This window comes from Temnothorax americanus, unplaced genomic scaffold, assembly GCF_048541705.1.
Source record: "Temnothorax americanus isolate GAGA-0224 unplaced genomic scaffold, ASM4854170v1 Scaffold44, whole genome shotgun sequence".
Taxonomy (NCBI): Eukaryota; Metazoa; Arthropoda; class Insecta; order Hymenoptera; family Formicidae; genus Temnothorax; species Temnothorax americanus.
In genome coordinates this window covers 1,260,986-1,277,069 of record NW_027509591.1, presented here as the reverse complement: position 1 = coordinate 1,277,069, position 16,084 = coordinate 1,260,986, and the positions used below count along the sequence as shown (strand labels likewise).

Genomic DNA, 16,084 nt, shown 5'->3' with positions numbered 1-16,084 from the left:
TCGAAACCCATCAGTAATTAATGGATCGACTACACGGCGCTTCCGTATTGCGCTCCTTTTGTCGGTAAGCCAATTCCGCTTACTGTCGACCATTTCGCCTTACCGCGCTCGGATTGCCCCGAAACTCGCTGGATACATTACCCGGCAATCCCGCTCCGCGCTTCTATGTCGGTAATCCGCTTTCTGCCTACGGTCGGCTATTTCGCTTTACCGCGCTCGGATCGCGTCGGAACTCGCTGGATACATTACCCGGCTATTCCGCTTCGCGCTTCCACGTCGGTAATCCGCTTTCTGCCTACGGTCGGCTACTTCGCTTTTCCGCGCTCGGATTACGGCGAAACTCGCTACATGGATTACGCCTGATCCATCTGTCTCGCTCCTATAGCGGTGAGCCGATTTCGCCATCGGTTGGCGATTTCGCTCTACCGCGCTCGGAACTCAGCGCAACTCGCTGAGTGGAATACGCGGCGCCCGTGCGTCGCGCGCCTATGTTGCCGTGCCGATCCCGTTGCCGGTCGGCTAATTCGCACTACCGTGCTCAAAACTCATCGCTACGCGCTGAGCCGAATTACTCGGTGTTCATGCATCATGCTCCCAAGCTGCTGACCCGGTTACGCGGTCGGTTCGCAAGTTCGCGCCACCGCGCTCGAAACTCATCACAACCCGCTGAGTCGAATACGCGGCATTCATGCATCACGCTCCCAAGCTGCTGACCCGGTTACGCGGTCGGTTCGCAAGTTCGCGTTACCGCGCTCGAAACTCATCGCAACCCGCTGCCGTAACCTCGCGTTCATTCCTTTATCTCCGCGGGATACGTTATTACCAAACAGCGAACTCAACCTTTGTTCGCTGTCGCGCGATGCGTCCTCATTCTCATACATCCGCGTGTGCGGTTACTAATCGTAACGGAAAATCAAACTAAACTGAACATTACGTGGCTGGATCGCCCTTAGCCCCTTTCACGGCTGTAACTCGATCAATTCCGCTTCGCGGGGTTTCTTACTTATCCTAGTTTTAAATCTACTTATATCTAAATAATAACGCTCGCGTCTAGTTTTATTCTGACGAAGTCATCGCGTTTCTCTTTATTCACTTCTTTACATATTTAACTTATCGGCCCGCTGGCCTTGAGCTTTCTCAACGGCGCTTCCGCTTCCCGTCTCTTCTGTCGTCTGGTCGTCGGTCAGCGAAGCGCTTCGCCTTGCCCGCGTGTCATTCCTCTCGCCGTCGCCGTCGTTGCATCGCCGCACTCGGATGATCGGCACCCTCATCATTGGTACCGAACGTCTGGCCCATCTCTGCCGCTCGCTCCTAATCATGTCTCTCACGGAGGCCGTGAGTCCCGGCATGAGTAATTCGACGATTGGCCCGGTGGCTGTTGCTCGGCTGTTGGTCGGTTGGTGCAGCTCAGCGCACGGCTGCACGGTCCCCCCCCCGCCCGCGGTTCCCCCCCCCCGCCCCTCACCCCCTCAGATCCCCGGATCTGATCTCTCTTAGCTTACCTACTCACATCTTCTTCCGTGGCCTCAGCACCTTCTGCAGCCGTAGCACCTTCTTCCTCTCTTTCGATTTCTGTGTCGCCGACGTTTGTATCATCGTCCCCTCTCTATGAAGAATCTGCTCGATTTAACCTTAAAATAAGCTCGGTTTTATTTCCGCTAGTAGCTAAGTTCATGCTTCGCAGTTTATCTTTTAACTCCGTTACTGTAAAATTTTTCATCGTGGTTACTCGCGTTTTACTTTTACCGGACTTTGCCACTGTATCTTGAGATAACCGGCCGTATCTTTTTCGTTGGCGCGTGTGACCTCTTCGCATGCCCAACCTCTACGCTTGTCAACGACGTGGTTACTTACGTCTCTCTTCAAGTAATCGTGACCGTGGTTACCGACGCCTCTCTTCCGTATCCCTTCAATCTCTTCAGGTAATCATATAGCTTCTTTACCGTCCCACGTAACTTTCGCGCGCGATCTCTATATGCGATGATAGTGCCGCTCACGTTCTTCTTCAGCACTATCGGTCGCTCTTGACGACCGCCACAACGACCGCCATTAATGCCCGTCCACGCTGTTGCTACTTCTTCAGCGACGTCAATTCTCCCGTACTTCCCGAAACACATATGTTTCCGCGCAAAACCTCACTTATTAGGAGCCGTTTGCCCCGCACTTCACCAGTGATTCCGCACTTCATCGAGGAACGGTCCCTCCGTTGCAGCCGTCTCTGCACAACGTTTCTCGCGAACCTTCGCGAACCTTCCTCTGCGTCCCGACAATTGTCTTAACGAGCCTGTTTCTTTACACTGCCCACACTATCCTCCACCGTCGTATTACTGGAAGTGTTTCGATCCCACTTCTGAATTGTAATAGGCTGGGGTCAGGATCTCGAGCAATAGCACAGCAGTAGTTAGGAAACACTCTTTATTCCTTTTCGCGCTCCGACACGATACATACACGTCTCACGCGCTCGCTGCCGTGCCCAGTACTGCCAACCTCACGGGGCTGTCTATCCGCCTTAAGCCTTAAGCTACTCTCACACTCCTTTTATTTTTATTGCTTACCTGTCTAGTGACCATAGGAGTACTTTGCGGTTTACATTCCTCCATATGGAACTTTTTCAGCACACTTTCTGTATGTCGTGCTTGATGGATACTCATATATTTGTCTTCTTTATTTCTCTATTGTAATTCCTAAAAAGCTCTTTGGTTCTTCAAGATCCTTAGTCTCAAATGTTTCATCTAATTTGCCTTTGATTTCTTCTAATTTATTTAAGTCATTACTTGCGACACACACCAGCATGTCATCCACATAAAGCAGTACTACTACCGATTTTTCTTCTTTTCTCCATGTGAACAGGCATGGCTCATGTAAGTCATTCTCTAATCCAAGTTTCTTAGCCTCTTCTGAAAATCTCTTATTCCATCTTTTTGGACTTATCTTCAATCCATGCAAAGCTCTATTTAATTTACACACCTTGGTTTTCTTGGTGTTTTCATCCACTTCCATTCCCTCTAGAATCTCTATATATATTTCTTCTTCTAGAACTCAATTTAAAAACGCAGTCTTAACATCTAGTTGGCAAGCGTATATAAGTTATACTTATTTATTATTGCCAATATAGATATAACCAGTGACAGTTTTGAAACGGGTGCATATGTCTCTTTTAGATCATACACGTTTCTATCTTTACAATCTCTGATCACAAGTCTTGCTTTGAATCTGGTAGATCCATTTGCCTCTAAATTTCTTTTAAATACCCATTTTGAATCTATTATGTTGGGTCGTTTTTTATCTAATTTCTCTAATGGTCTATCGACAAGTTCCCACACTTGATTAGCATACATAGATTCAAGTTCTCTCTCTTTGACTGCAAGTTTCTTCATAAGTGACGGGCTCTCTATTCAACAATGCCACAAGACATTGATGTAATTCATCTTCATACTCTATTGTCTGGTATTATTTGTTTCTACGAAACTATAATTAGCGAAACTAATATCCTCTATCGGTTTTTGCACTTGATTGTCTCTAATATTCTCTGATAATTCACATTTCTTCTTAGTTTTACTTCTAGTCATTGGAGCGTTACTCCCTCTTTGCACACTCTTTCGTTTTTGTTCATCTAACTGTATTGCTTGTTTTCTTGGTCTAATGCATCCGAATCTCTTAAGCTGTTCTAAGTGACAGGTTGTCTCTAGTAAAAACTTCTTCAATGGAATTTCATATTCTATAGTTTTGTGTGGAGATCTGTTGTACGCATGTGCACAGCAGCGTCAACTGCTAGCTCCCACATACTTTTCGGTAATCCGGAGTCGAACATAAATATTCTTATTCTCTCTTGTTTGATTGAACCTTTCGGCTACTCCGTTATGCTCTGGAGTATACGATGGCGCAAATATGTTTTCTATCTTTTCTCTTTCCAGTACTTCTCTAAACGCATCTCCCGTGAACTCATTGCCTTAATCTGACTTTACGTAGCATAGTTTTTCTTCTTTTCCTAGTAAATTTCTGGCATGTATGAGGTATTTCTCTAAAGCCTCTCCAGATTCGTCTTTCGTCTTTAATGAGTATGCTTTCGCCAATCTAGAATGATCATCTATGAATACAATAATAAATCTCTTTTGTCCTGGATATGAGGTCGGTTTTATCGGACCCATAATATCCGTGTGTATGACTTGAAGTGGTCTTTGTACTTTAGTTCTTGTTTTTCTAAATGGCAGTTTTTTCATTTTTGCCATTATACATACCTCACATTCTAATATGGAATCATCTAACTCTACTTCCTTTAATCTCTTATCTAATTTCTGTAATTGTTTTAGATGGCTTAGTGATGCATGACCCAATCTAACATGCCATAACATTGCTTCATTTATTCTTCTTGTTTTCTCTGACTTCTCTGTTATTGAACTTTCGCACATTTCTTCTATATCCTCTAACGATTGTGGATCTTCTAATTTAACCGTTTGATTGAGTTCTGTACTTGTCTCATGCTGTACAATTTCATTCACACTTGTGAGTTCCTCCTCATTCTCCCTCCCAATTGCAGATCCAACATTTTCATACTCTTTTAATTCTCCCTCCGAAATTGATAACTCATTGTTTTGAATGTTTGTCTGTGATTGTTCAGGGGACTCACAATGTGACACTATCTTTGCTCTACATCTATATACTGCACATTCTACTCTAATATTATTCTCTACATTGTTATTTTTAACCTCAAATTGTATCGTCCAATTAGGTTTAATATAATTTCCTCTAAAAATTACTTTATTTGTTTGTTTATTAAATACTTTAAGCAACTAATCATCTAAGTAAATGCTAAAACCAGCCTCTGCTAATTTTCTCAAAAACAGAGTAGATTCTCTGATACATCTGTTGCTATTACTTCTGTTAATCTAATCTCTTTCTCTTCCTTTTCTCCCGTTCGCAACAAATGATCTCCTTTACCGTCTATTACAATATTTGCAAATTTATTTTTATTTACACATTTGATAATCTGATTTTCACACCTTTCAAAGTTTGGCAGAATCACGCTTTTATTAACAATATGATCGGTTGCTCCCGAATCTGCTATAAAATTAATTAATTCTTTTGAATTATCTCTACTCTTTATTAATCTAATCGTATACCTGACTCTGATTTATCTTCTTTAACTTTGGCGGTTATTGTTGCTTTCTTTGCTTTAGTCTTGTTGTCTGGTTTTTAACTATCTTTCCTCTATTATTTACTCTTTTGGTGCTTGTTTGTTCGGCTTTATTCGGCTTATTTTTAATAAAATTTGTATTTTTATACCTTTTGCCTCTAAATCTTCCAGCCTATGCTCCGGCGTTTGGATAGTATTCTCCTTTGTGACCTCTAACTTCTTGGCAATAGTAACAGAACCAAGCTCTTGTTTCAATGAGCGGGCAGTCCTTAGCCATATGTCCTAACTTATTGCACCGGTAGCACTTTACAGGTTTTCCGTCTGCTTCTAATTTCGCTCTCTGTGCTCTAGCCTCTGTTTTCTCTAATTGCTCTTTCTCTATACTCTTTGTTTCTGCTTCTAACTGTGTAATAAAAGATTTTATTTCATCAATATTCATTTCTTTTTAAGTTGTTTGTCTTCTGATCAAATCGGCATTCCTCAGTTCTGGTACATTAAAAGCTACCGCCTGATAGAATGACGATCTGATTTCTTGCTCTGTGAGAGGCACTGCATCCTCACATGATTCATATTCTCTAACTACTCTGATAGCACAGTGTCAGTTGGAGCCGTCATGATGCCGTCGTGTTGCTGTTAATATGCACAAAATTCGTGTATATTAACAGCAACACGACGGCATCATGACGGCACCAACTGACACTGTGCTATCAGGGTATAGAGTCAAAGCGTTTGCAAAAATCATTTACTTTTTCATCTTTCTTCATTTTAATCTGATAGAGACGAGCTCTTACAGATGTATGAGTTTGTAACAATGCGACCCGAAACGCATCATTCCCGGCGAACATCAGCCGGATGCCGCCCGGCCGAACACCCGCCGAGCGAGACAAGGCACGATGTGCCCTATTGTTAACTATTCATCGCGCGTATCAGTCCGCAAACGGACTTAAGACCTTCACACACGAATCGACGAAAAACGTAAGACGTAAATCGTAAGGAAATCCACCAATCAGAGTCGACTATTCCCCTCTTAAAGAGACTAATTAGTGGATTTCCTTACGATATAAGTCTTACGTCTTCCGTCGATTCGTGTGTCCGGAGCTTTAACGCGGCAACCGACTCGGAGCGCCGAGCGGTGCCGAAAACGGCCGAGAGCCACTGAACGCAATCGCGGCGTCGGAACGCCGTACTTCTCGAACGCTCCGCCGCTCTATCCCGGCGCGCGCGATTGCCGTCGCGGATACCCCCGCCACGCCGACACGCCGTCGCGGGCGTATATAAACCGAGCAATGTTGCTAAGTTTTAGATTCCACCGTGAGCCAGCAAACCGATCCGACCAATTCTCCGCTGCTCACAGACCCCGAAATCCCACAGTCGAACAACCAGGAGGTAGAGAGTGTTCTCTGCCTCTGCCGAGTGAAGCATCTAGGCGGTTGACTCGAACTTCCATCCACACACCTGTGACACCGGAGTAAACCAGGGTAAGAGAGTTCTTCTCTTACTCGCCAAGGATCTTAGCCACCCGGTGCCGCCTTCCGCCTACACGATTCGATGCGCCAGGAGATAGAGAGTACTTCTCTATCTCCGCTAAGGGTCTTAGCCGCTCGATATCGCGCCTAATCACGCTCCAGCGCCGCGCGCGCTTACCACCAACGCTACCTACACTTGCGATACCGCGGCATCCACACCGTGATCTCGCACACCGTGCCTTCGCGAGCCCGCGCGCCCGCCGATCCGCGAACCCCGCGATCTCTGTATATCACCGCCGTCGTAATCACGTCCGCGACCTATTATATATACCTGCTTACTCCGCGATCTTTGTATATCACCACCGTCGTAATCCCGTCCGCGATCTATTGTATATACCCGCTTACTCCGCGATCTATGTATATCACCGCCGTCGTAATCCCGTCCGCGATCTATTATATATATCTGCTTACTCCGCGATACCGCCGCCATCATAACGGCACCCGCGATCTTTTGTACCGTCTCCGCGATTATCTCGATGTATTCCCGTTAACTGAATAAAACCTTATTTCGTTATGTTATATTCTAACCGAGTCTTGTGTCTTCCTCCGCGCCTACTCCGAACTCGACCAGCCGCGAGCTAGATCCGCGCTTCGGAAACTAGGTTGTTTTAAGTTACATTTATTTCATTCTTCTTACATCCTCTTAATTTCTTTAAAATCTCTGATGGATCTTTTTCATGCAAGATTCTCTTATGATAATTTTCATCTATATGATTAATTATGATATCTCTAACAAAACTTTTTCTTTTAGCGATTTTTAATTCCGAAAGATTTTCTGGACCTTTTATACTTGCATCAATTACATCTAGCAAATCATTGTTCATTAACTCTGATTTTAAATAATCCATCCAGAGATCAAAGTTAGATTTATGCGTAAGCTTATACTCTCTTCTAATATGTAGTTTCTGATTATTTAAATCAATTTTTATCGCGTTTTTAAATGCTTCTAAATCTCTACTTTTATCTCTAATTTCAGCTGAGCAGATTGCTTCTTCTACTTTTCTCTTTTTCGGTTCTTTTTGTATTTCAATAACTTTTACAAGATTATTTTCTTCTAAATTTTGTATATTATTGTTATTTACTTCTAACCGTCTAAGTTTCAGTCTTTCACTCTCTAAATTAGCCTCCGAAACTCGCACCATATTCTCTATCATAGAATTCGCCTGCGTCATTACCCTTTCCAAGGTTTTGAATATGGTCTCTAATTTTCCAGTCATCGGCTCATTTCTCGCGATGAGTTTTTCTTGTTGTTCATACAGGATCTTACTACCAATCGGAAGAATTGGTCTATCCTCTCTCACAAATCTCGGCAGTCGAATTTCTTCTGTGATTCGGGGCTTCTCTTTTGGTTTTGAGGTGGCCCCTCGTGTCTCTAGCTCTTTCTCTTTGTCTATATCTGTGTAAATGTTCAGATTATTATTTTAATTTCATCCTTGAACACTTAAAGCCATTGCACGTAACAAAGTTTTAGTCATAATCGTAAGGTCGTAAGAAAAAAGACCAATCACACTCGATTATTCTTCGTGCTCAAGGAGAATAATCGAGGCCTTACGATTATGACTAAAACTTTATTACGTGCAATAGCCTTTATACTTACACATTTGCTATCTCCAACCTTCTAATTTTCTTCTATTTTACTCTTTGAACAATATTCTCTTATCTTTTTCTTCTATCATTTTTCTCTCTAGTCTATCAGGAGATTCTGGTCCTTCTCTACGCATCCCTCTTCTCGTCTAGCTCTATCCATCTATATCGGGATTTCAAATATTAATTGGACATGAATAATATTCTTTTTCAAAACAAATTCAATATCCAATATATTGATATTATAAAATTTATAATTTTATCGTCGAGTTTTTCTCAACAATAAAACTTATTTATTGCTTACAAGACCATACAGAACGCACTGCAATTCATAATAATCTGAAAGCGAGAAACCACGCGCCTCTGCAGAACCATCCGCCGACGCACACCACTATCCCGTGCAATCTCCAGCACTGCTGAAAAGATCTATAGAATATCACGCACGCGCATGGGACTCGTACAGATTTACGTGGCCTCCCTAAAGAGCAATCAAGCTACACCGCACCGCAAATCATGCTTGATTACCGACCCAATGCATGTCGATTTTGAAAAATAATTCCATACACATGCATGTATATACATATGTGTCATGGTGTCGCATCGATGCTATGTTTTTCTAATCGATCATGCGTCAGCGCGTGCCCGGCAACAAGTTCTTTACGCCAAAAACAAAGACTCTCGCCGTTCACGATCGAACTTCCGCGCGTCAAAAAAAATGACTCTCGCCGTTCACGATCGGACTTGCACGCGCACGTCGCCGGCTTGTTACCAAGCGACATCTTTCTATCTCTTTCTATCACACATCTATTCTCTATTTCTCTTTTTCTATTGCACATCTATTCTCTAATTCTCTTAGAATTTAGTTAATTTCTCGCATCTACTCTTTATACATCTAGTCTCTACTTTATCAGCGCTGTTTTTTGTGTACATCGACAATGATTTCTCTATTTCTCAAGAAGAAGGCAAAAACATATATCTCCTTCTAACAGCATTTATCGAACGAACGTTCTTATTAGCTGAAAGTTCTCTCGTTTTGCTCGTCAGCAACGAGGAATATTATTTACTTACCCTCTAATCTTCTATTCTCTGTCTGCGTCTAATTCGTCTATCTGTCGTCGTTGCCACACACTTTTCACAGATCTTCCGCAGGACAAGCGTGCCCTGGGCCCATAACCTGTTGGAATTATGCTCTCCGCAGGGATCGAGATGGTGGTAGTGATTGCTAACGAACGACTCTTTTATCTGCTGTTATTATAACTCTCGATACAGTATAAGACACCGTATATAAGACACGTGTGCACGCGATGAGCTCAGACTATCGTCTATGTCGCTTCGTACGGCGTGCGCGCACAAAGCATCTTTCCAACAAACGATAATGTCGGTAAATCATACGACTGCAGGATCCCCTTAAGCAGTTATTTCCGTGCAATTGCGGAATTGTATCCACCGAAGACTGTAGACGATGAAGCAGATGTCTCGGAGGCTACATAATTTTAAGTTTAAGTTAGATCTGCTAAACCATGTATTAAATCTAACACTTCCTTTCAATGTGCATTTTTTCTTCACACAATTTTTGTTTATTTTTCTCATATAATACTTTTCGACAACGAAATGAGAAATTATTTCTGTTTAATTTTAATTTATTATTGCACTTTGGATAATGTATTTTGTTACTTATCACATTATGTTCTATTAAATAATTTATTAATTTATCTATCATAAATTATGTTAATATTATTGCATCCCTACTCGTCAATACATCCTATATAATATATCAAAGTACATGCGTGGGCGGAGGGGCTTCGCCTCCCTGCACCCCCCTCCCCCCCATAATCGGTGTGAGTGAACCTAGAAGTGTGAGCGGGGAGGCTTGGCTTCCTCATTGATTTTAGGACACGCCTCCGGCGTATAGATTAGTGACGCGCTTTAAAAGTATTTAAGTGTTTAAAACGCGTCAAACCTACATATGTTAGTTGACGCGCTTTAAACACTCAAGGGGAGGTTACCGTTCAGAGGCCCAAAAATGCCTCAATTTCAGTTTTTTTCCCCTCAATAAAATAAATACATTTGAAAAAAACTTTTTGCAGCTTTTATTTGTACACAAATAAAGATTAATTTAGTATTTTTTCGGAAGAAAATAATTAAAAATGGCGGCTCCAGCTCTCAGTCCACACGGCGTGATTCTATGTGCGCGGCACATTCCACACCCTTGCCAGCTGATCGGAAACAAAAAACCAAAAAAATTATTAAAATAGATTAAATTTGTGGGGCCTTATCGTTTTCCAATTTTTAAAAAATTCTTTTATAACAAAATGGTGGTCGTTTAAAAAAAAACTTCTTTTTTCCCGTTTTATTTTTTCAACGTTCAAAAAACATTATTTGCAACCAATTTTTTGAAAAAAAAACGCTTCTTGAAGGTTCCCTAAATTAAATTTCCTTTCTTTTGCACCGTTATTTATTAAAATCGGTTCATCCGTTGAAGCTGTAGAGCGCGCCGCGCGCCGAAAAATGCTGTTTGGAGAAACGCGTTTAAAGTTTTACGTAGTAAAAAATTAAGCAAAAAAAATTCGATTTTTTTAACGGTAACCTCCCCTTAAATACTTTTAAAGCGCGTCACTAATGTATACGCCGAAAGAATATCATTTCGAATTATGTTACACTTTTGACTTACCAACCAAACAGTTGTCACGTGACCTCTTGCATGCGCGTGCGGCCACTGTGCATGCGCATATGGCCACAGGGCATGTTCGTAGTCGGAGATTCGCGCGCTGGCCGCAAACGTGTGTGGACGTGTCGCGTGCATCGTGACTGACGACGTTTTCTTTTTGTCGGTTTTTTCGCGGCGTGTGTGTTCATCGCGAGTGACGGACAATATCGCCGTTTCCTAATACGCATTGCTGGCGTATTCATTCGTCAGCGTTTCATATAGAGTTAAATACGTGCGAATCCGCATCGGAATCCGGGCATCGCGCACGTGTTCGACATGCAAGAGGCTAAGGCCTCTTGTGCAGAAGGAGGGGGAAGGTGGTACTGGGATTAATTCCCCGTACCAACTCTCCGTGCGATCGCAATACCGATCATGCGTCTCATCGTTCTCGAGACCGGCCGTTGTCGCGCGGTCGTTTGCGCTCGTTGCCGGGTTCGCGCTCGCCCGTCGACAATCGTTCGATCCCTCTCCCTATTCATGAAGACTTCGAAAGACTTGTCAGCCAACACCCTATTATCCCTACTGGTACGGAAACCGAGATGTCCTTCTCAGAATCCTTGAATAATACAGATTATGTTCCGCCCTCATCCGAATCCGAGGAGAGATCCAACGCCCGAATTCGCAATAACATTAAACCCTCTGTGCCGTCTACGCAGTCTCAAACGCCGATGGATTACACCCCTGATATTAAAAGAAAGCGAGCTGCGAGCGATACTAGTGAAGTTCCGACTTCAAAAAATAGCAAGTCTTCAGTACAAGGTAACCGCGTAGAAGAAAACCACAATAGTGAATCGAAATCTAGCTCGAAAGCGTTGTCTTCTTTACGTAAGCCTATTTACTCAAGGTATGCCCAATCCGACAGAAAACCTTTCGTTGTGCACATCTGCGCATTAGATATGGAATGTAGTACATCATCCGATAACTCTAGACCCGCAAACATGCATCCCCTGCTTATCGGTCGAATCATAACACAGATCGTTCAATCGGGACTACAAGAAGTAAAAAAAATCAGCAAAGGCCACGTGCAGGCTATTTTCACGAGTGCCACCGCGGCCAATCGGTTAATTGATGACCAATCTTTAGCTTCTTATAACCTAAAATCATTCATTCCGTCTTATAAAGCGATGAGGACGGGAATAATTAAGGATATTCCACAATCTTTACCAATCAAAGATCTATTGGAAAAAATTGAATCTTTACCTAAGCCTATCGAGGTTCACAGGCTTAACCGTCGTGTTAAGATAGGCGATGCTTACAAATACGAGCCGTCGCGCACAGTTTGTATTAAATTTGCGGGTCCTTCTCTCCCAGGCTCGGTATCTATATTTAAAGTTAGGCAGACGGTGTATCACTTTGTGCAGAAAGTTAAGATCTGCTTCTCGTGCTTTCGCGCAGGCCATATAAATAAGACCTGTAAAAGTCATCCTAGATGCATCTACTGCGGTAACAATAGACATGACACAAACACGGAATGCCCCGACAAACCCCCACAGAACAAGTGTATCAATTGCGGCGGACCGCATCTCGCAAGATCTTTCGATTGTCCCATTATAATTAATCTAAAAAAGACGTATGCCATTGCGGCGTCAGAAAATCTCCCTCTTTTCGAAGCCAAAAAGAAAGTTAATAACTCCGCTAATTCTGCCAATATTTTGGACACCATCAGATACGATTATACTAATTTTCCTAACCTTTCCTCCCCCAGACGTAATGCGCAATCATTCTTCCCGAATTCTCGCTCGTCACCATCAGACTTTTCCTACTCCCCTTATGAATCTCGCAATAGCTTTTCGGCACTGCATAACATACACAATCCGATGCTGTCTCATACTTTAATACACTTCAGAAACCTTCTAACGTTTCACCTCAGTCACGTCCCTCCCTCTCTGCCGGTCCATTGTACTTTCGCACAAGCTCTTCCTCCAACCCCGCTAAAACATTAAAGCCTTGCAGTAAACCCAGTTTTGCATTCCCTGCAGCCCATAGAAACGAACTACTCTACCCCAACGGTAAGACCGATGAGAAAACTCCTTCCTCTCCCTTGATACAGGAAACAAACAGTCTTCCTAATACCCCCCCCCCCCTCCGACGAGGATTATCCTCAAGATCCTAATCTGTCTCATTCTGAATCGCACCCCTCGTTTCAAGATCAGCGAGAGATGTTTCTCCACCTTCACAGCGTCATCAACGAGCTTAGTTATGCGTTAGCTTTTTTTAGTCCCTTTTACTCGGATTTTTCTTCTGGCGGCCACCCCCCAAGGATTTCTCCTGCTCCAACTAATTTTTTGACTTCCGCTAATGGCAATGTGAATTCGACTAGTCTTCGCGGGCAATAGGCGAGACCAACACATTACAGGACCCACAAATATCCTGCAATAGAATTGCAGAGGAATGAATGGTAAATTGCCTAAAATCAGAGCAATTGTTTAGGACTACGATATCGTTTGTCTTCATGAATCCCTTCTAACCTCCGACAAATATGTAAATATTAAAGGCTTCAACAGCCTCGATGCGGACGTTGTCGGCTCCAGAGGTATTTGTACTCTCGTTAAAAACTGCTACTCTTTTAAAATTTGTGACTTGTCAAATCTCTCTCATCCTTCCGTGGAATTTAATGCAATTACTATTCCCTTCTTGGAACAAGAGCTATTCGTCTGCAATTTATACCGACACACGGGTCAAGACACCCCGGAATTCTTTTTCAATGATCTGTTCGAGTTCGCCCGTCGCTATAAATACGCCATACTTGTGGGTGATTTCAACGCCCACCATCCTGACTGGCACGACAGAAGATCTGATGCAGCCGGAAAAATCATCGCCTCAGCTATTGAGAATCATGATGTAGTTATTTTAAATAATGGAACTCCCATATCACAACATTTATAATAACGTTCATTCAGTTATTGACCTTACATTGGTCTCTGCGGATTTCCACTAGATGTATCTACGACCACAATCGTGATGGCGACCTTAAAAGCAGCGACCACATCCCAATAGTCACTTGGATCGACGGTCCTTTTATTTCTAAGCTCAAATTCTCACACAAATTAAAATATGATAAAGACTCGCTTTAAAGACTCCCTCCTCAATAAAAAAGAACAGAAAATAAAGGAAATAGATATCCCTAACGCTGTGGAGGCCTACTCACAAATGATCTCAATTATCAAGGATTGCATCACAGCTGCTCTCAGCAAGAAAAGCTTATCTCGAATCAGCTATGCTGCCAAACCTAAAAAGTTTCCCGTTCCATGGTGGAATGAGACGTGCGAAGCGGCCGTTAACGATCGCAGAGCCGCAGCGAAAAAGTTCAAAGAAAGTTACACGCTGGAGAACCTGCTTAACTATCAACGCTCAATCGCTGTAACAAGACGCACTCTCAAAAGAGAGAAAGCAAAGGGATGGAAAAAGTTGTGTGCCACGTTTGACGCCAAGACACCTATTCAACAGGTTTGGAAATTCATCAAGGCTTTTAAAAACAAGAACCAGGCCACACGTTCCAATTTTGATGCTTCTGAGGACGAAAAACTCGCCCAGGAAGCCGTGAGTAAGCTGTGCCCTCCGTTCTGCTCCCCTGAGGATCCACCACTGAAAACGCTGCGTGAGGAAGACCGTGACAAAGCCAAACACCCAGCGCAATGGCTTAACAACCCGATCTCTATGGAGGAGATTTACACGGCTCTGAAATCAGTTAAGAAGAAGTCAGCGCCGGGTTTGGATCAGTTGGATTACAATATCCTCGTCTCTCTTCCGGAATTTGTATGGGAAAAGTTGCGAGACATCTTCAATGGTTTTTTACACGATGGAAGCTTCCCAGATAATTGGAGAACATCACTTGTTATCTTCATTCCTAAACCTGGTGGCAAAGGAGTTAGGCCTATCTTGCTTATCTCCTGCGTGCTAAAGATCATGGAGAAGTGCATGTACAACCGCTTGAGATGGTACCTTGAATATGAAGATCTGCTTTCAGACTCACAGCTTGGATTTAGAAATGCCAAATCCTGCCTTGACAGCGTGGTTGCACTGACCAACGATGTTAAAGCGGGTTTCCTAAAGGATGCCTATACGGCAGCAACTTTCTTAGATATAAATGGCGCATTCGACAATGTGTTACCGCACATTTTGATCGATGACCTTGCTAATATTGGAATCCCAGCTTTTTTCCGAAAATTTATCCACAACTTAATTGGCAACAGATTCATATTCTATATACAAAACGGGGTTAAGTTCGGCTCCCTCCTTGCTAGAAGAGGAACCCCTCAAGGTTCCATCCTCCACACACACACACACACCACACACACACACCACACACACACACACAGTCCGACTCTCTTTAATATATATATCAAGGATATTGCCCGCCTAATTAATGGCGATTGCACTTCTGTACGCGGATGGCATCGTTATCTATTCTACCAACAAAGATCTTAACATGGCTGTACAATCTATCAACGAGTCTATCGAGAGAATCACAAGCTTTCTCTCAAACAAAGGACTGACACTTTCGCCTTCTAAATCACAAGCAATGATCTTCACGCGAAAAAGACTCATGCCTTCCTTTATTCCTGACATCACCATCAACGGTAATCCGATCCAATACCATAAAGCTGTCAAATTTCTGGGCATCTTTGTTGATTGTGCACTCAGCGGCAAACCCCACATCACTTACGTTATTGGCAAGTGTAAAAAGGCACTTAACGTCATGACTGCCTTGGCCGGAGTCTGGTGGGGCGCTCACCCCCAGCAGCTGATGATGATCTATAAGGATCTTATCCGCAGCAACATCGATTATGGGTGTCAGGTCTTCCAGTTATCGGGCAACATCACTATTTTCGAGAAACTCCAGCGTATCCAATATAAAGCTATTAGAAGGAGCAGGGAAGAAAGACGGGGAAAAAGCAGAAAGGGAGAGAAGGTGTAAAGGGCGAAGGAAGAGAAAGGAGAGAAGAAAAGGGAACGTCAGAGAGAGCGGGGAGAGATGGAGTAGGTGGTGGAGTTGGTGAGGGGGATAGCGAAGGTAGGGGAGGAAATGGAAAAGATTAGGAGAATGATGGAAGGCAGAGAGGGGGGAGTGGGATCGAGCGGGGAGGAGAGGGCGAAGGGAAGAAAGGTCCGAATGACGAATAGGAGAATATG

General features: G+C 43.2%; 1 protein-coding gene and 1 pseudogene across 2 annotated transcripts; one reads left to right on the top strand and one right to left on the bottom strand.

The window, feature by feature from the left end:
- Positions 1–1,481: 1,481 nt before the first annotated feature.
- LOC143903237 (uncharacterized) lies at positions 1,482–10,621 on the bottom strand (annotated as a pseudogene). The gene is made up of 3 exons (XR_013258654.1): positions 8,258–10,621; positions 7,743–8,056; positions 1,482–5,537 (listed from the first exon to the last, which is right to left on the bottom strand). The product of XR_013258654.1 is annotated as an uncharacterized LOC143903237 (transcript).
- Positions 10,622–10,797: 176 nt separating this feature from the next.
- On the top strand, positions 10,798–14,798 carry LOC143903232 (uncharacterized). The gene has a single exon (XM_077416690.1). It carries the CDS (start codon positions 11,491–11,493, stop codon positions 12,892–12,894), a length of 1,404 nt encoding a protein of 467 aa, XP_077272816.1. The 5' UTR covers positions 10,798–11,490; the 3' UTR covers positions 12,895–14,798.
- The last annotated feature ends 1,286 nt before the right edge of the window (positions 14,799–16,084 follow it).

Excerpts from the sequence above, each read along its gene's own strand:
- LOC143903232 (XM_077416690.1), top strand. The coding sequence starts at position 11,491 with ATGTCCTTCTCAGAATCCTTGAATAATACAGATTATGTTCCGCCCTCA.